At 40.9% G+C, this 21,022-nt stretch overlaps 3 protein-coding genes across 4 annotated transcripts; 2 read left to right on the plus strand and 1 right to left on the minus strand.

Annotated features, from left to right (window-relative positions):
• Positions 1-999: 999 nt before the first annotated feature.
• Positions 1,000-2,309, minus strand: gjb1a (gap junction protein beta 1a; the record flags this gene model as incomplete). Its single annotated transcript, XM_080836518.1, has 2 exons — positions 1,000-1,736; positions 2,063-2,309. The coding sequence occupies 2 exons, from the start codon at positions 2,307-2,309 to the stop codon at positions 1,000-1,002; spliced, it is 984 nt and encodes a 327-aa protein (XP_080692644.1).
• A 2,254-nt stretch (positions 2,310-4,563) lies between these two features.
• On the plus strand, positions 4,564-10,049 carry mtmr2 (myotubularin related protein 2; the record flags this gene model as incomplete). Its single annotated transcript, XM_080839346.1, has 15 exons — positions 4,564-4,643; positions 5,039-5,150; positions 5,257-5,350; positions 5,604-5,698; positions 5,784-5,888; positions 5,977-6,081; positions 6,184-6,267; positions 6,364-6,513; positions 6,621-6,809; positions 6,933-7,118; positions 7,265-7,471; positions 7,668-7,760; positions 8,012-8,125; positions 8,218-8,394; positions 8,638-10,049. 15 exons carry the CDS (start codon positions 4,564-4,566, stop codon positions 8,800-8,802), a joined length of 1,956 nt encoding a protein of 651 aa, XP_080695472.1. The 3' UTR covers positions 8,803-10,049.
• Positions 10,050-10,993: 944 nt separating this feature from the next.
• Positions 10,994-20,976, plus strand: fam76b (family with sequence similarity 76 member B). 2 transcript variants are annotated; one of them, XM_080855215.1, is made up of 10 exons: positions 10,994-11,417; positions 13,051-13,115; positions 13,207-13,261; positions 14,874-15,029; positions 15,189-15,382; positions 17,167-17,217; positions 18,715-18,792; positions 18,963-19,098; positions 19,420-19,521; positions 19,649-20,976. In XM_080855215.1, exons 1-10 carry the CDS (start codon positions 11,331-11,333, stop codon positions 19,736-19,738), a joined length of 1,014 nt encoding a protein of 337 aa, XP_080711341.1. In that variant the 5' UTR covers positions 10,994-11,330; the 3' UTR covers positions 19,739-20,976. The 2 variants fall into 2 exon arrangements, with proteins under 2 accessions (XP_080711341.1, XP_080711342.1); XM_080855216.1 differs by lacking the exon at positions 17,167-17,217.
• Positions 20,977-21,022: the final 46 nt, after the last annotated feature.

Below are 21,022 nucleotides of genomic sequence, written 5' to 3' on the forward strand. Positions count from 1 at the left end.
AACACACAAAGAAACAATACAGGGAAAGAAAAAAAAAAAAAGAACTGACCAAACTTTAACTCTATTGTGTTCAAAATCAGAAAAGCCACTGTGCTGCTCAGTAAGGTAAACCATCAATTATAGAGGACTAGTCCTCAGTTATGTCTGAAGTGCTGAAACTGTCAAGAAATGTAATTTGACTTTCTTACTGTTACACTAGTATTATACATGGGACCAAACCATTGATTAAAAAAAAAATATTTTTCAAATTTCAAACAGTGGTATCGGTATGGTATCGGTATCGGCCTATACTGCACAGCCAGGTATCGGTATCGGTATCGGAGCCAAAAAATGGCATCGGTGCAACACTAGTTAGAGATGAATGATGATGATTGCTATGAATAAAGCAATGTTTTCAATTGACTTAAAATGGTCCAGATCAAGTATAACTGGTGGTACATTTGCACAAATTGGCAAAGTCTTAAATTGACAGTACAATCTCAGTGGTATGGATGACTTTTAATTAACAGAACAACACATGTAGTATTACAATCTGTAAGTATTTATGTCACAACATGCAGTGCATTTATTGATAAATATCATAGATCATTACAGTTAAAGATTAATACTATTATAGTAGTAAACAATATATTATTTACATAGTATGCAAATGCTTTGGTGGTACTTAAAAAGTTAGGTTTGGCATGTTAAAACACACATCTTAATCTGACATATTTCTGATTAAACTTCCATTAAAAATGTTAACGATGATGGATATCCATTTTCCTTTTTCACCTGCCACACCCACACCAGTTCAAGGGAGTGTCCATTTTACAGATGTAGTCTTGTACAGATGCCCCTTCATGTGCGCTGGTACGATGGAAAAACCTTGGAAGAAACAACACTGGCTCGGAATTAGGTGGCTGTCACTGGACCCTATTACAACTACCAAGGAGTGATCATTTTAACCCTAATGTACTTCTTCCACTTTAGTGACTTAAGCAAATCTACCAAGGCATATTAAAAGGAGCACAGTTTCTGAGTGATCCAGGCTCCAATAGGTGAGTCTTTAGCATTGTTAAAATGTCTGCTCCAGGCCCGTGCTACCAGGTACATGGCTTCAGCGATGTTGAGCAGAATACAGATGCCGGAGACGGTCAGCATGAAGACCGTGAACACCGTCTTCTCGGTCGGCCGCGAGACGAAGCAGTCCACCGTGTTGGGACAGGGGTACGAGTCGCACTTCACTAACCGGAACATCTTGTAGCCAGGATAGATCATGTAGAACAGGTACATGAAGGCCGACTCGAATAGCACCCGGAACATCAAGCTGATGATGTAGGTCCACCACAGGGCGCCAGTGATCTTCATCTTCTGGGTTTTGATTAGTTCAAGGTCCTTGGGGCTCGAGCGTCCAGCCTGCCGGTACAGCCGTTTGTCGATGTGGCGTCTGTGTGCGATGTGCATGGCCACCAGAAGGGCGGGCGTGGACACCAGGATGAGCTGCAGTGCCCACAGGCGGATGTGGGAGATAGGGAAGAAGTGGTCGTAGCAGACGCTGTTGCAGCCGGGCTGCTGCGTGTTGCAGATGAAGTGGGCCTTCTCGTCGCCCCAGACGCTCTCAGCCGCCACCACCAGCACCAGGAGACGGAAGATGAAGAGGACAGAGAGCCAGATGCGGCCAATGCCGGTAGAATGCCTGTTTATGCCGCTGAGCACGGCATAAAAGGATGCCCAGTTCATTTTTGGTTCCAGTTCTAGGGGAGAAATTGCAATGCAGGAGTTTTAAAAGTCAGAACAATACGGTAAACACCGACAAATGATGCTTTTACAAAATGTACCAATCAACATTATTACCTGTCCTTGACTTACAAATCACTGCTCACCAAACCTCACGCTCCATAGTGAGAGAAGGTGAAATGTAAAATGTAAACATAAATATTTTCCTGCACTAATCCAGAAACTTGTCACATCATTATTTCCACTATCACACATAAAAAAAAAAAATGTAAATGAATATTTCATAAAAAAAAAAAAATTTGGGAAGAGGTTAGGGCAGAGGAAAGTGGAATAAAAAGGTTACCAGGCTCAGCAGGTGGTGTTAGAGGCATGGGCAAGGGCCCGGGTGGAGGGTGGTGTTGACCCGCCGCTGAAGGATGGGCATTGGACGAGCCTCGACACAGAGACGACCCCTCTGTGCCTGCCTGACTGGTGCGCGGCACCTTAAAAGCAGCGCACCACCGCCTGGCACTAAGAGTCATGTGACCCTCTGGCAACCAATGGGATGCTAAAAAATCTGAACATCCTTGGCACGGATGGTGGAGTAGCATGTGACCTGAGGGATAGGCTGCGACCAGCAGCAGAGTGGGCTCAGGAAAGGGGCTTAGTCTGAACACAGTGTGGGCTCAATCTGAGATCAGTGACACTTAGGCTTCCATGTCAGGGATGGGTGGTTGTCTGCCAAGATATTTCCTCAATAACCATCTCCCATCCCATATACATATTTAAAGAGTCTAAAGGATTTTTGTACCCATACTATTTCAGTCTGTCTGTGCATTTGAGCCATTCACCCCTGTTTCATTATGCAGCCCTGTTTAATAAACTAGTTATTTTGCCCTCTCGCACACTACACACATAGACAGTGAATATTTTTTAATATTTGTTGAGTCATCAGTTTCACAACAGATTTCTGCATTTAATTTCCATAAGACTACATGTTTTTTAGGTTTTTTTTTGTCTGCAATGTGATTTTTATCCTTGTCCTACTTACTCAGTGTACTTGTGTTATGACTGTGGGCGATATTATATGTCCAACTACAGTGTCAAAAAGCCATAGAGCAGGGAGCATATGAGAGGTGCATAAGTGATATATGAACATATGAGAGGTGAAATATGCCAAAATGTATTCTGTATGTTTGCTTCAGATGCTATAAATGTATAATGTATGTGTGTTTAAGATGCTATGTATGTATAATGTATATGTGTGTAAGATGTTATGAATGTCTAATGCATGTGTGTTTAAGATGTTGTCTCGTGTGAGAGTAAGGTGTGTAATGTATTAAGATATGATTATATCAAGGGCTTTATAATACATAATGAGTGCTTTATGTAATTATGTTAACACTGCAATAATGCTGTATGGATTATTTAGTGTGAATATTTCAACATGTGATGAATGGTGTCACATGAGTTTTGCAAAATATGCGTACAGCACACATACCAAGACAAATATGTATATTCTGACTGCTGCCATTCCGAAAGAGAGCTAAGCATGAAGTGATAAACCTACATGCTGTCCGAATTAGAATTCAATCTAGACAAATAATCAAATGATATATGAGTGAAGTACTCTTATCCCTCAATGTGCAAGAGATACGGTATTTTATCCCCAAATTGAAACAATTTATATCTCTTTGACAATTTTTTTAAATTTCAGCACTCTGGAGCTATTAGTCCCTAGCCCATGTCCATGAAAAAGGTATTTACCTTTAGATGTAGGGATCCAAAAGCCAACCAGCTACAATTGAGTTAACATCAGAAGAGAAGGGGTACTTTTCACCAGAACGCCTGTGAACCCGAGCACCATGACTTTGCATTGCTAATGATTCCCCTCACACTAGCCTCTGTCCAGCACTGGTGCAGTCATATGCCCTTATGATGATCATTTACATACAATAGCAGCTTTTACTGGGCCCCAACAAGCCTCTTTAGAATTCCCACCCAGTCCGCCGGGTTCCGCCTACCCACAGTTCAGAATCAAATTGCTCTGACGCACCACATCTTGTCCACCCGCACAGGGTTTTGACGCAAGATAACATTTTTGCTTCATTATAAAATAAGCAGTTTGACAGAGATTTCAACCAACTGTAACTGTGTGCAATAGAGAGAGAATAAGATTGCAAGACTGTGTGTGTGTGTGTGTGTGCGTGTGTGTGCGTGTGAGAGAGAGAGAGAGAGAGAGAGAGAGAGAGAGGATGAAAGAACATTATGAGGATGAAAGAGAGAAAGAAAGAGAAAGAGAAAAGAGAGAGGATGAAAGAGAAGGAGGGATGAATGGATAGGTGATTATATTGTTTCCAGCCTTTGGCATCTTTCTACATTTAACAGAATAAATGGTTTTGTTTTTTGATTATTACTTTATACTTTATATTGCTTCAAATATTAAATAAACAAACAAGCATTTCATTTCAGATGAACAATTTATGTGATTTGTTTAGAATAGTCTTTCTGATTTACCATTCTGAACTGCACTGAAAAGGCAATCTGTTGACAGGGCGCCAGTATTAAAACAAACACACTAAAAGGTAAGCCTACGCATTTGTGGACTTTGTGTTGGTGTCTGTGCAGTCTTGTCATGAACAACCAGACTAGTGTGAAGCCTGGACACCTCCTTCTGTTCAACGATCTGACAGCGGAAAACAAACCACACCCCTGCTGGATTAGGAACTGTGGGAAAAGATGGCAGCTTCCTGTCCCTACTGCAGGCTAATTTTCCTTTGCTGACAAAGTAAAAACTCTTTATATGAGAAACAAATTGTCTCTTTTTTACTCTAACTTAGCGAAACTTGAAGTAACAGCTTGAAAATGGAAAAGAGTGGAAGCGTCGACAGTTTGGGTTCCAAACAATCATCCTCCCGGCAGCCGAGTGTTGATTCACTATCCAGGTGGGGCATAACAAAATTAGTTGGCAGCTAGCTAGGCTAGCAGAAGTTGAATGGATATTTTAATCCCAGTTAAATGTTTTTTTTTCTGTACATTAGCGTGATAAAGATCAAAACTCGTCCACCAACGTTGTTATTAGCTTGGTTAACAATCACTGCCACAATTACCAGCTAATGTTACCCCCATGTCCCTATAAGTAACCACTAATATTAAGTCTGTCTTCCTGTCTTGTGGTGCCATGGGATTATGCTAAATTAGCTTCATAGTTAGCAAGCATTTATTTACTTCGATATGTAAGGTAATTTAACGTATGCAAGGAGGCCAGTCTGAGAGACAACTTTCTTACGTTTGGTAAAGGTATAAGTGACGCTAACTAACACTTTCCGATCACTAACAGTTCCTCGACGACGTCACGGTCTGACCGTTCCTCTCAGGCAAAGCCTCCTTCAGCTGTATCCTCGGATTCAGTTTCGGTATCAGACTTGCCCTTGTCCCCCGAGCAGCTACGGGTAATATATTGCACTTTCCCCCCCCTATATTACAAAATTGATGTATTCCAGATCTCGATTGTCTAAAAAGATCAATGTTATGTCTTTTACACTCTCCACTTATTAGTCAAACATAAGAAACAAACCAGTCCCCAAGGTGATCAGAGACTCACACAAAGATGAACCACAGATGTTGACCAAGGAGACTGTTCAAGACATGGGTATGCATTTACTTAGTAAACGAGATGAGTTGCAGATGCTTTGCATGAGACTGTTTTCCATTGGATTTCATTTGTATGTCAACTCCAGCTGCTGCTGACCGAAATTCCATGTTGTAGTGCATAGTATTATTTTTTTATAAGTGTTATAACTGTTTGTGATCGTCGATTGAGTTATTTGATTTAATCCAATGTTCTATATTTTAATGTTATCCTAAAATGTTCAATGCTCCTTGTCTGTGTCTAAATGTTTCAGCCAAAGATGTGACATACATTTGCCCATTCATTGGAGCACTTAGAGGGACCTTGACTGTCACAAACTACCGACTGTTTTTCAGGTGTATGGAAAGGGTATGTATCCATACACATTCACAAACACACTCGTATACCGATTGACATAGTCAATAATATTGACATGAGTACATATTCATTATAGGATGCTGCCTTAATTTTGGATATACCTCTTGGCGTGTTGAGTCGTGTGGAGAAGATTGGAGCAGCTACAAGTCGTGGAGAGGTGTCTTACGGGATTGTCTGCAAAGTAAGGAAAAAAGTGATGTTTGTTCAAGCAACTTGTGCGTAAGGATGTGGGACCCAACTTACCCTGACCCTTAATTTTGTTTTCCCAGGATATCCGAAACTTGCGTTTTGTACATAAACAGCCAGATGATACTCTGAAGAAGTCCATCTTCGAGAATCTCATGAAATTCGCCTTCCCTGTTTCTAATGGACAGGTAAAGAATTGGATTTTTTGCGGAAATTCAAATCCCCTGTATGTTTGTGAAGCTCTGTGGAAGGAGCAGTTTGTGAGCATGTTGTGTGTTCCTCTCTTTTAGCCTCTCTTTGCCTGTGAGTATGACCAGGTTTTCCCTGAGAATGGATGGAAAGTATATGACGCCCTGGCTGAGTATAAACGACAGGTGAGAGATATCAGTGTGAACACGCGTTAAAAGATAACAGCATTGACCAGTATTGTCAGATTTGGTTTGTTGTTTCATCTACTTCTTTTGTACTAGGGACTGCCCAATGAAAGCTGGAGGATATCTAAAGTAAATGACCATTATGAGCTTTGTGATACATACCCCTCCACCCTTGTTGTTCCGGTAACCATCCCCGATGAGGAGCTGAAGAGGGTAGCCGCCTTTAGGGCCAAGGGCCGCATTTCAGTAAGTGACAGTACCCATTTGGCTCTCAGTCCCGATTCTTACAGTTCAGGTGGAATTGCGTATCTTAAACATGCTCACCATGTGTATGGCCTGTGCTTTTTCTGCAGGTGTTGTCATGGATACACCCGGAGAGCCAGGCGACGATAACACGCTGTAGCCAGCCCATGGTTGGAGCGAATGGGAAGTGTAGCAAAGAGGATGAGAAACTACTGCAAGCCATAATGGATGCCAACGCACAGTCCCATAAACTGTTCATATTTGATGCCAGGCCAAGTGTGAATGCTGCAGCCAATAAGGCAAATGGACCAGATTGCACAATACAATACAGCACAACACCTTTTCCTACATTTTGTGTTTATGACCTATTTCATATCAAGTGTAGACCATGACTTCTGACATTTTGTACTTTTTTTTCTTAGATGAAGGGTGGTGGTTTTGAGAGTGAAGATGCATATCAGAATGCAGAACTGGTGTTTCTGGATATCCAAAATCTCCATGTCATGCGGGAATCACTACGAAAACTGAAGGAGGTGGTATATCCCAACATTGATGAGGCCCACTGGCTTTCAAATATTGAGTCCACCCACTGGCTTGAGCACATCAAGGTAAGAGTCTAACCAAAGGCATAAAGAGGAATTAAACAAACTATAAATGGGAAAAATGTGTAGGGAGATGAATTAAATATGCAACCAGTAATTAAACGATGATGACATGATTGCTGATTCCCTCTTGTATTCATTCTGATGGCTAGGCTGTTCTGGCAGGAGCACTGCGGATTGCAGATAAAGTGGAGTCTGGCAAGACGTCTGTGGTGGTGCACTGCAGTGATGGCTGGGACCGCACTCCTCAGCTGACCTCCTTAGCCATGCTGATGCTGGACGCTCACTACAGAACTATCAGAGGTTTCCAGGTGCTTCTGGAGAAAGAGTGGCTCAGCTTTGGTCACCGCTTCCAACTGGTACAAGGACCACTGCTTGGCACATAAATATGTTTAGACATTTTCTCTCTTGACTTAAACATTCCTTAAATTACACATGCTGACTTCTGTGAACATTCACTGATTCAAACATACCGTCATGGTTGGACGGAGAGGTTTTCAGTGTATTTTTTTTTCTGGTACCTTTTTTCCTGCTTGCGGCTCATGGCTTGTGTAGAGGATTGGCCATGGAGACAAGAACCACACTGACGCAGATCGCTCTCCAGTCTTCCTGCAGTTCATCGACTGCGTTTGGCAGATGACTCGGCAGGTGAGCTGAAGGTTATGCTCTCGGGTTGGATGTCATCCTAAAAACTAACTCTTTTTTAAGTTTTAGTTAGTTGTTAGAATAACAGTTAATTAAGAAAAGAGGGTTAAGAGGCCATAGTTGAATTTTTATGAGTCCTGCAGATTAAGCCAATGTAAAGTAGCAATGAGTAGGAATTAGAGATCAATTAAAGTTAATCTTATCTATAAACCTATAAAACGCCTTGTAATCATTCAAAATATGTCTTTGTCTAGTTTCCTGCTGCATTTGAATTTAATGAGTACTTCCTCATCACCATCCTGGACCATCTATACAGCTGCTTATTTGGGACATTTATGTGTAATAGTGAACAGCAGCGACTCAAAGAGGTTTGTAAAGACTGCAAAAAATGATCTATAAAACATATGTATGACTGAAATATTTTGAATTTATTGACAGATTTTTAAAATTTCTTTTCCAGGAATTACCAAAGAAGACTGTATCACTGTGGTCTTTAATTAATAGCCAGCTTGAAGAGTTTTGTAACCCTTTGTACGTGAACTACTCCTCCCATGTACTGTTTCCTGTGGTCAGCATGCGCCATCTAGAGCTTTGGGTGGGGTATTACATCCGCTGGAACCCTCGCATGAGACCACAGGTTAGTTTCATAAAATGCTGTAAATAAACAGTTTAATTTAATCGTTACTTCAGTGTTTGTACTAACTTGCCGAAATTCCTAAACAAATGTTATCTATTACACCTGGAGTTCATGATGATTCATCAGGAGAAATGATTTGCCAGATGTCATTGCCAATTTACAGTTGAATCATGTTTTTACCTGTAGTTTTTACATTTCACTTGCAATCTCACTTATGCAATCTTTTTGTGTGTGTATTTTTAGGAGCCTTTGCACCAGCGATACAAAGAGCTGCTAGCAAAGCGAGCCGAGCTCCAGAAGAGAGTGGAGGAGCTACAGCGTGAGGTGGCCAATCGGGCCGCGTCGTCGTCCTCAGAGAGGGCTGGTTCTCCCACGCGCTCCATCACACCCGTGCAGACTTTCGTGTGATTGGACAGGTGCTTTAGGAGAGGGAGAGAGAGCGCAAGAGGGTTGATCAACTGGCCCCCTGGGTCCCAGGTATAACTGCTTCTTCAATAGCAGCACTGTGGGACAGGGGGCCACGGCTGACTAAATGCCATAGGCTGCCTTTCTCATCCCTCCAAATCTTGTTGTCATTACAGCAACAGACTTAAAAACTTGAGAAATCCTAGCATTGAGGTAAATTCAAATTAACAAGTGAGTAGGGGCAACTTAGTCCGTTCTAGATACAGTCTACTAATGGAACTAGGAGTGAATTATATTTACGTTAAAGTACTAATGCACTTGAACTGTTTTATTTTGTGTTTGATATGTTAAAATAGAGTCTATGGTTGTGTAGGTATTACAGAGATATTTCTGTCCACCATTGTTAACATTGCTTTACTGGCAGGAAAATGGGTCAGCTTTACTTGGTTTATCAGCTTTAATGATAATGTACAAGGAAAACGAATACGTGTGTGCGCCTGTGTAAATAGAGTGAGATAGAGTGTGCTTTAGAATTATTCTTCTCTTGTGAGACCTATAGCCAATAGAAGCCCTAACTTTAAGCATTAAACCAGTGATACATTCCTAGTACCCAACAATTATCTGCATGAGACATGTTACCTAGGTAACCCTGTCCATGGTTTGCTGCTCTAACCCTTGATCCGTATTTCCATATCCCTGAGCTGAACATTTAAGGGCAGTTGTTTAATGCTGGAATTAAGAGTCTCCTAAACTAAATGAGTTTTTGTTACAATAACATATACAGGCTATGAGACTTTTCTATTTAGTTTTTCTCTGTGACTGCTTGCCTCTACTTTAGGAAAGAATATCAGGAAGGACATTATCCTCATATGTCATCTCTGTACTTAAATTCGCTTTTTCAAGTGCATCTTATTAACTAAGCAAATGCTGCTTTTTTTTTCTAAGCGATAAATATCTGGTGTTGACATGACAGGTGTTGACTTACTGTGCATACTGTAGCATTCCGTATACTGAATAGATCAATCCCATCATGAAATACACAGATGCATAACACTCCATTGGCAATAAAATATATGCATATAACGCACAAAGTTTGTTAACTACTTTTTACCAAAAGTTGTAGGAGTTGACACCAACCATCGTAACACTAATAAAAACATCCTAGCCAGCTATGGCCATGGCCCCGTTCTCCTGGATAGCAAATGTTGGTTATCAGCCAAATGTTCCAGCCCTGAAAATAATAACATATTCTCCAGTGTCTTAGGATCATACTGACTACATTTCAAGTCACTAAGTGTTTGTACGGTTGTGTATATCTAATATCTATAGAAGTTAATACAATGATGTAAAAACTGCTCCGGCCATCAGCTGGCATTACTTATTTTTGTTTACCGCAAAGCCATATGAAATAAAGTTTTGTAAGGAATTCCAATTTGTCCTTTTAAATCGAACTTCTTCAAAATACAACTATTAAAAAATGACACTACATGCATTAACATCCCCTCAAAAATCCCCTTAGTATTTCCTACATGCTCAAAGTCAAGGATGCTTCCTTGGTAGGACGGGTCTTTCTGAGTTCTTCCCAGTCGGGTCCTTCAGAGGCTAGGCAAGACACCTTCCTAGCATTCGGAGAATGGGACAGTCTAGCTAGTGTGCATCATTGAAATGCAGCCAATCAAGGTTTCTTGATTCCTCTACCTTTGCTTCATTCGTTTCTTATTTTGTATGCGTTTTCATAAGAGGGAAGGGCTAGGACATAAGAAAGGAAGGATTGACAAATAAGGGAAATAGATAACCACTCCATGAAGTCTTTTTTGTGCTTTAGCATATTGGTAACAACATATTTATTGTTTACAGGACAAGACAACACTTAGTTACAAAATACCAACTGATAACTACATTTTAACTCACCAAATGTTTTGCACTACAAAACACTAAAAACTACAAACCTCATGGTCGACTTGCTTACTTTATTGACAGAGTTCACAGTGCCCAGATTTCAAAGAAGCGTTCCATTCCGTACGATTGGCTTAAACAATTCAAATACTGATTCCCGCCCACCAAAGGTGGATGGTGATAGGCTTTCCTGCCTATCCTTTGTCGTTGCTGGGCGCTTCCGGACAACGTGACGACGCGGATGCGCGAAGACAGAGAAAGGGAAAATAACAGAGGCTTTTAACTCCAGATATTGCAAATAAATAACATAGATAGCGAATATGGTATTGATGTGGTGTTGTGTGTACCGATCCGGTTAGCCATCTACAGGAAAACAAGCTAGTTATTCCAAAAAGCAACAATCGGTTACTACATAACGTTATATGTTTAGGAAGCTAGCCTAGCTTGCTTAAAGTAGCTGTCTACATAGCGAAGTTAGCCCTCAGTTTTAATCTCATATTAGTTTTAGCTCGTTGGTTTATTTTTTAAATTGAATTGTGTCGGTCAGACCATCCAATCGAGAGACTGTCTGGTATCAGCGTCTGGCTTTCTGACAATCGTGGAGTTCAACTTGGCGTGTCTTGCTTTTTGTGAGAATGGCAACATCGGCCCTTTACGCGTGTACAAAGTGTAACCAGCGATATCCGTTTGAGGAGCTATCCCAGGGACAACAACTGTGCAAGGTTTGGATCTGTGCATGCTCAATTATTTCCTTTTCTGGGACTATGTTCAAATATGTGGCTATTATTAATAAGGTTTTTATGTTTTTAAATGTCTGAGACGAACACCTTGTTCTTCAATTCACCCCTCTCAAGTAGATAGGGTTTTATCAGATTATGTAATGTCTTTCTGGCTGGAAATAGCAACAAAGCTACTCTAGGGTTAGCATGCTATACATGGAAGGACAAATGGCTGTCTGTGTTAGCTAGCTAGCAGGCTGGACGCTAACTTACCGGATGATGGCTAGGGCTGGTGAGTCGACTGGTAGTTTTTGACAAAACAGACCCAACAGTTTGTGCTGTTGGACTTGTTGTCATAAGGCATTCACAGAAGAATGCTGTATCAAAATATTTTGTGTCATTTCGTTTCCATATTAAAGCAGCCCAAACTATAGTCAGCCGCAGACAAATGTATGGTAATTCGCCAACGTTAGCTTTAACTTTGACAGTTTACCATACAGCTACGTTGCCTAACTTAGCTACCCAGATAACCCTCTGTTCTGTTAAATGCATTCACATTACTTTATGTTAAATGGAGCCACATTGTCACGAACCAAGTTACTATTTCACCATTAAATCCGTTACTGTACTATACATCTGAATGTGTTGAAGCCTGAATCAATGTTTCATAATGTGTTCGACTTACTTGTTTCCAACTCCGGTGTTGTTGTCTTAGTCCCAAGGTAGCTAATGATGGCTCACCATCAATCGTATTCGTCATAAAAATCACAACTTCGATAAAACACAACACTTGATTTCTTGATATTATGGAAGCACACTGCCAAGTGTAGTGGGAGCTTTGTGAGGACATCAAGTGTGAATTGTTTGTAGAAGAACCTTTTCTACACGAGAGATGTACAATAGGCTGACGTTATTTGTAGCGGTGCCTCAACCTCAGACCAGTCTATTGGTTTGATTCTCTCTGTACAAAAGTGCCTTGCCATGTGTAGCAGACTCTCGGCTGATTTTTGAAGATGCTTGTTCAGTCCCAGCAAGGCGCAGATTAATTTAAACGAAAGTTAACATATAGCCTTGATACTCTGCATCTTATGCCTTGAATGGATTCTTTTTGTGGAGGAGTGCAAGATGAGATGCCGACTTGTGGCGGAAACGCAGTAATGCTAGTCATACACTGATTTTTCGAATGGACATTTTCACGCCTTGAGCTGCGGGGAACCGTGAAAATCATGGAGCTGTCGATTGATATCTTGCGCCGTTACAACCGGAGCTGTTTCACGGGGTACAACAACAACAGGCTGCAATAATCAGTTTAAGATGAAGTGGCATGTGGTTGTTTGCAAGTTGTAGATTGTTATGGTGAAAAATACAGCAGTATAAGTAAACCTTCATTTAAAGATGGGAAACAGCAATCACCATTCAAATTCATCATGGACTAATTCGTTTGCAAATAAAATCTGTTCTAGTGAAATGCAGCCGAAGACTGTTAAAAACTATCAATCTCATCGTGAGGAGTTCATTAGACCCGCTACATTTTAACATACACTCTTGTATCTGCCTCAAACAGTTTTTATCATTCACTGACTAAATATTGAGTCTGTTATGATGTATTTAATTACTCTTCATGTCTTCTATGTAGGAGTGTCGAATTGCGCACCCTATTGTGAAATGCACATTCTGCAGGTCTGAATTTCAGCAGGAGAGGTAAGTCCTTACTGTGTTTGTAATCATTTTTTGCCATATATTTTCCTACACATTTCGGTACTCACCAAGTGCATCTCTCGCTGTCTCCTAGCAAAACAAACACAATCTGCAAGAAATGTGCCCAGAATGTTAAACAGTTTGGGACGGTAAGTTATTCTGACAGTTTGCTTTGAACACATTGATGCCAAAACATTTATTTGTTGAGCTGATTGTTTGATTGATATGGGATCATCCAAGCAGGATTACAGGATTCTCATCCAAGTGCAGGAATGAAACACATTGACATCGATAAATCATTAAATTAGCCTTTGCATCAGTATTTCACATAATTCGAATCGGACACCTTTGTTCTTCAAAATTGCTCATATGCCAAAGTAAGTTTAATGTTTAAATGTACAGTACTGTGCAAAAGTTTTAGGCAGGTGTGAAAAAATGCTATGAACTAAGAATGCTTTGAAAAATGTAAACAATAAATGTTTATTTTTTATCCATTTACATGGTAAGACTGAGCACAGCAACAAGACACAACGTAGTTATACTGCATCAGCAGGGTCTCTCCCAGACAAAGACTTCAAAGCAGACAGGGGTTTCAAAATGTGCAGTTCAAGCTCTTTTGAAGAAGACGTTGAGGATCGTAGACGCAGTGGTCAGCCAAGGAAACTTAATGCAGCTGATGAAAAACACATCAAGCTTATTTACCTTCGAAATCGGAAGATTTCAAGCAGTGGCATCAGCTCAAAACTGGCAGAAACCAGTGGTACCCAGTTACAGACATTTACTGTCCGGGGAAGTCTGGCCAGAAGTGGTCTTCATGGAAGAGTTGCAGCCAAAAAGCTCTACCCCGACAAGGAAACAAGGCCAAGTGACTGAACTAAGCACGAAAACATAGAAACTGGGGTGCAGAAACATGGCAGAAGGTGCTCTGGACTGATGAGTCAAAATTAGAAATATTTGGCTGTAGAAGAAGGCAGTTTGTTCGCCGAAGGGCTGGAGAGAGGTACAATAATGAGAGTCTGCAGGCAACAGTGAAGCATGGTAGAGGTTCCTTTCCAGTTTGGGGCTGCATTTCTGCAAGTGGAGTTGGAGATTTGGTCAGGATGAATGGTGTCCTCAATGCTGAGAAATACAGGCAGATACTAATCCATCATGCAATACCATCAGGGAGGCGTATGATTGGCACCAAATGTATTCTGCAGCAGGAACATAACCCCAAACATACAGCCAATGTCATTAACAACTATCTTCAGCTTAAAGAAGAACAGAAAGTCCTGCAAATGATGGTATGACCCCCACAGAGCCCTGATCTCTACATCATCGAGTCTGTCTGGGTTTACATGAAGAGACAGAATCATTTTAGGAAGCCTACATCCACAGAAGATCTGTGGTTAGTTCTCCAAGATGTTTGGAACAATTTACCATCCGAGTTCCTTCAAAAACTGTGCGCAAGTGTATCTGGAACAATTGATGCTATTTTGAAGGCAAAGGCTGGTCACACCAAATATTGATTTAATTTAGAATTTTGTTCTGTTCCTTCACTGCATTTTGTTAATTTATGAAGAATTGATGAAAATAAACTGCCATTTTTTAAAGCATTCTTAGTTTACAGCATTTTTTCACACCTGCCTAAAACTTTTGCACAGTACTGTATGTCTTCCTTTTTCAATGAAGATGGCATCAAGTAGGTTATACAGTAACCATGATGTGGTATGCCAAAGTCAATTTACCCGTACCTTTTTGTATGTTTGTGTTTCCCACCAGCCAAAGCCGTGTCAGTATTGTAACATCATTGCCGCATTCATTGGGACAAAGTGTCAGCGTTGCACAAATTCCGAAAAGAAGTATGGCCCGCCACAGACCTGCGAGCAGTGCAAACAGCAGTGTGCCTTCGACAGGAAAGAGGAGGGACGGCGAAAGGTGAAAAATTACCCTTGCCTCAAAATTCGCTAGAGCACTGGCGAAATGTCTACATTATTTAACATATTTGTTGAAACACAATCGTTTTTGTTTGGTTTCGAGTGGCTTCGTTGCGTAGCAGAGTGGAGTTTTAAAAGTCTTCCCATATCGTCTGTGTAGGTGGATGGAAAGCTCCTGTGCTGGTTGTGTACTCTGTCATATCGCCGCGTACTACAGAAGACCAAGGAGCAACGAAAAGGCCTGGGATCGTCTCACTCCAACTCGTCATCACTCGGTGAGAAGGAGCACCAGAGACAGCACCATCACCACCACCACCACCAACACCAACATCGCCACAGCAGCTCACACCACAAGTAAGCCACACCACTGCTTCACCATGTACCCACTCCACACACCTGAGCAGACGGCATAACAAGACATGCAGTCCCCATGTATCCTCACGTTGTTTTGTGGTTGATATTGGGTGGATAGTGTTATTTGAATATAACTGGAGAAGTACATGAAAAAAGTGGCATCGTCTTATTAGGCTTGTGTATCAACTGACAAATAACTTACGTTGACCTCAAAAGTATTTGAATATCCTGGTACATATAAATTGGTCTAGTAGTGACATTTTAGTTAAGTTTAGGTTAAGATGTACCACCATACTTTGTATTTTAAACTGTAGATCTTCACACTAGCATAGTTTACTTTGCGTCTGTTCAGGTGCTATATTGTACCTTGCTAAGTAGCTTTTGTTTTCACATTGACATATTACCTAGCTGATTACAACTTGTTGCTTCGGGCATTAAGTGTAAGTTAACTTAACCAGCACAGTTATGTTAGCAGCTGAACTCTTGGAATCCTGTAGCTGGTTAGTTAACTCCTCATTCTGATGGAAAAGTATAACAAGTGTGAGATGTCCCCCACACAGCCAGCATTCTGAACTCTCAGATGTGCTCCGTAGGCGCTTCAGATGATTTAAGATGGACAGGAGTACAGATTTCCTTAACATGTAGATATGACTCACTGCAGAGAGCCGTCTGGGTTTATCTGTGTGATATTGGTAGCTAGTCTTTTCTGTATCGTTTGTCACTGACTCCTGCCATCATCTCAATGTATAAAGTAGCCTAGCTGTGTTCTACTTGTACATTGAGGCAGTACAGACTTCATCTTCCCCTCTGATGTACTTGATGTGTCTACTCGTACTGAATCACACTGTTCTGGAACACTAAGTGTTGGGGGCATATGTGGATGCTGGATGGGCTGCCGTCTATACTCATGGGCGGTTTTTCATGGTCAGATATGGTTCAGGGCCGAGGTGCACTTCTGCAGACACGGCTTTGCGCAATACTGATACAGATGTGCACATTGGTGTGTCCTAAGTAAGTACACTTGTTTTTGTGTTGTTGTGGACAAGCGGATTCGGACAAGTTGAGCAAGTGCGCACTACAACCGTATTATGCCGAGTGCGTGTGAACTGCTGCACGGTCATCAGTTTCGCATATTCGCAGTCAATACAGACATGTCCGTACAGACCTAACATTTGGCTGCGGTGGGAACAGTCCGTATGGATTATGGGGATGACTACATTTGTATTTGCATCATCCACATCGTGCAGAGAGCGTACACAAGCTGTGTCCGCAGATCAAGCTCTTTAGTCTCTGTCCATACTGAAGTAACACTGGTTAAGCACATTGGTTCATCTATTGGAACACATAACACTGCTTTCCTTTTGGTGCCCAATATAAATAGGCTTCCCTTCTGAATTATCTATGGTCTGTGAATGCCCTTCTTTTGAGAACAACAGTAGAACTGTTGGCATGCAGCATTTCTACCGATGTCTACAATGGCTGTCCGATAACAGCTTGCATTTCTTGAGTTCCACAGTGCAGCGACACTCCAGCACTTTTAGGCGTTGTTTAGTCCGAACGGGCATCGAGGAGCCGGTGGAAACCACCCATGAATTGGCCCTGCCACCTCTGCCACTCACAGCATCCATCGTAACTCCTGAGAAGCTGGTACGAAATGTCATGCCAGTGAGTGAGTGGGGCAGTCGTGTCTCGACTGACTCATTGGGAGAAACCACTGTGAAATTCAGTAGTGTTTTTCTGACCTCTCTTTCTCTCCTTCGCTCCATCTGTGGAATATCTTCTAGGCTTAGTGGTAGCCTGAGTCCAGAGCAAGAACAGGGATTATGGAAGCAGAGGTGAGAACTGATTGCAAATATGCACGAATGTTCACACATTTAGAAGGATTCTGAGATGTACATATTTAAGAAAAAAAGGAAAGAGAGCCATAGAATGAGATTTTTAAGTTTGACAGATACACTAATGCATCACCCTATTAGTCTATTCACAGTGTATTTGATTTTGTTTCAATGGGCCTCATTCAAGAACCACTCTTGCAAACATGTTTGCTTTTAAATGGCTCATGCAAGCTATATAAGAGACCATGTCAGATTTAGTGGTCTTGACTAGTCAGTATAAATGTCTCTGGTTCAAGGCTCCATGGCTTGTTCTCCAAGACTCCATGGCTGTATAAATATCCTTGCGAAGCTTGTCCTGTTTTGCAAGATATATTGCCAGTTTTACTCTCTTATTCACAAATAACAACTGGAGTGATAGTTAGAGGCATTATTAGAGGCTTCATTTTGCGACAAAGTTGGGTGGCAGTTAGAAAAAGTAAAAAAAAGTTGCAAAGTTAGTGATAAGTCTACACTTGGCAAAACAAATGGAAGAAACAAAGTTGAGATGGCAGTAAGGAGTTTTGAGTGTAAAGTCTTAAAAAATGGTAAAAGACTACATATTGTCATTATAATATTAGATTTGATATGCCCAAGAAATTAATGTTTTTTTCTCCCCACAAGGATCCTTCTTGGCCTAATGCCTCCTGGCTTGCTAAGCCTGGCGTTCATTTCAGTTTTTTAAAAGTAGCATGAGTAATTTGTGAGTTAGGCTTCAAATACTAGCTTAGTCAAAAGAAACAAATAGTTTGATCTTGTCAGATTTACCGTGCTACTGAACACCAGATAACGTGTATCCCAAAGCAGAAACAAAAAATAATCACACATTGTTTGATTGTGCAGGATGTGTGGCAAACTGATCGGATAGCGGTATGCCCATGTTCTGGAATACAAGAACGCCTCTAATTCATCATCGTCAATTGCAATTTTAGGACCTAAAGTATTCATTTTAATGTTTTAGATCATAATGAGAGGTTGTAGTTTGATGTTGGGGTAAATGTTGACACCTTACTGAGTTTAGTGTATGCACTCTTATTGGCAGGTCTTTTCACAAGCCACTAGCAGGCTAAACAGCTATGGAGATTGTTGCTAGATAGTTAGCAGAACAAATGGCTAGGAGAACAAATGGATCTTGGCCCAGACCTTGTGGATCCGCCAGAAACGATCAGAAACTATTAAATGGCACAGTTCTCTTTTGGAGACATGGCGTTGTTCTTGCATGAGGCCCACTGATTTGAGAAGTGATAACAACAGCCCTAGTGTGTGGTAGGTGACAGTGATAAGAGGTGATGTATATGATTCTGTTTTATGTCAAGAATTGGACTAGGGTATTTATCAGTGCATTGAATGTCAATAAGTGAATTAGCAAATAGATAGACCAGGACTTTTGGTTGTTATAGTGTTGTCATTGCATACTTTTGTATTAATAATCAAATGACTGATTATGTATTGTCACCACAGCCACAAATCATCCTCCATTCAGAAGGAAACTCCAAAGAAGAAACCAAAACTAGAATTGAAGCCATCGAACGGAGACAGGTACTGAAGCAGACGTGGGCATAAGCATTCCCTGAGAAGTAGAAACACATGGTCGAGGACCCTGTGGATCTCTTTAGGTCTGTCAATACATAACTGTTGGTGTCTTCCTGTCATTAAAGTTTTCACGGTTGACTCCTGTCTGTCCTTGTGTCACTGTGTAATTTCTGCAGCAGCTCGATTGCTCAGTCTGTGGATTCGGGAGGGACGGACAACTTCATTCTCATCAGCCAACTAAAGGAGGAGGTAATGGCTCTGAAGAGACTTCTCCAGCAGCGAGATCTAACCATCTTGGAAAAGGACAGGAAGGTATAGTTACTATGGTTACTGTATTTTACTGTCTGTTCTACCTGCTGCTATAGAAATGGAATGATTTCAGCCAACAGCCAAGGATTTCAGTTTGCTTTGTGTTTCTGAGAAGAACAGTTTGTGGGCCTTTTTTATATAAAATAAGGCACAAGAAGTATAATGAGTATAGAAATGGAAACGAAATCATATAAAAAGATTAAGATTTATCATTGTTGCAGCACAGTTGTCAGTGCATGTTCTATAAGTCTATACAGTGGGATGTACATACAATTTACACTTCATGTTTTTCAATTGTTTTTTTATTTTATGGTCTTTTCACAGCTCACTGAGCTGAAGGCAGATTTCCAGTACCAGGAGTCCAATATGAGGGTAAAGATGAACAACATGGAAAAGGGCCATAAGGAGTCCATGGAGCTGCAACAGGTATGTTAGTTAAGCCCAGGGCTGTAGAGTGGATGGAACACTTATCATTCTGCTCCTAAATATTGTCAACTTTTGTAAACACATCTGTAAGAAGCCTCTGTTCATTGTTTCATTGAATGTTTTACAGGCCAAAAACCGTGAGTTGATGAAACAAGTGGCTGCGCTTTCCAAAGGGAAGAAGTTTGATCGCTCTGGAAGTTCACTCCTGTTGCCATAGCAGAAATCAATGGCGTGGGGACGGAAGCTCACTGTATTATCACTTTGAGATCAGAGGCCAAGCCTCTGCGCGCTCTCCTATGCTTGATCGTTTTCTTTTCTTATTTTCAAACAAACAGAAGCTGTCAACGTTTTTTAGATTCTTTGGAAACATTTTTAAAAGGGTTTTTCACAGAATTGCTGATGGTTTGGACCGGTATGACGTGTTGGACTCAGATAGTTGGGTCGATTCTAAACAGCAGAGGCGGGCCAGGCTCATCCACCCTTTTTAAGGTTCTGTCTGTATTTATTCATTTATAAGTTAATGTCATACTTCATATGCAAAAGATGTTTTTTTTTTTTTTATTTCAATGCATTTTGTTTAGGTTCTCCGTTAAATCATGTATACATCTTCACTCATATTCCTGAATCATGGAAATCTGGAAGTGGATATTTTTCCCCCACTTCTTTGTCCAGCCCAGGACCTCATATGCAAAGACAGCTCATGAGTGACTGGTGGTGTCTTGAGTGTGTTCCTACCCTTCAACCCCCCCCCCCAATGTCTAGTACGCTCTCTCTGTCGTGGAACGATTGTATAGATGCATGACTCCTGAACGGTATTGTACTTTTAGACCTATTATTACCATATTATTCTGTTGTCTTTGATTTTATATAATATCCACATGATATGAGTTATTTGGTTTACTGTGGACAGCCTTATGTATTTATAATGATGGGTTTAGTGTGTCTTTACTGCCAGGCAGAGTAAATGGTAGTCCAATAGGAAACACTTTATAAAGGTTCTCAGCTCCCTCTCTTCCTGCTCTGTACAAAACACAACTACACATTCACTGCTCACTCTCTTCTACGACTCTCTCTCTCTCTCTCTCCTACTCCTACTCCTACTGTGTGTGTGGAATGAGGGATGAACTTCTTGCTGTGGTGTCTAGGATCATCCTTTTTTACTACTTCCAAACCCAGGGATATTACATCTGATAACTCTACTGCATTGTTCTGGGTGTGTGTATGTGTGTGTTTGTGTGTCTGTATGGGTGTGTGTCTGTGTATGGGTGTGTGTCTGTGTGCGTGCGTGTGTCTGTGTGATTGGCACAAATAGGCACATCAACAGTACTCTGGAATTGGATCTGTACAATAGTATTTTAAAAGTACATTTTATTTGTGAAGTTTTTTATGGTTAAAAAGCAGACATGTAAACTCACTTGAGTCAAATTTCCCTTTTGTTTGAGCATTTGTATGTGAAACTGCGATATACAAAGTATTTGATCATTTCAATATTAAAATATAG

This window comes from Sprattus sprattus, assembly GCF_963457725.1.
Source record: "Sprattus sprattus genome assembly, chromosome: 1".
Classification (NCBI taxonomy): Eukaryota; Metazoa; Chordata; class Actinopteri; order Clupeiformes; family Clupeidae; genus Sprattus; species Sprattus sprattus.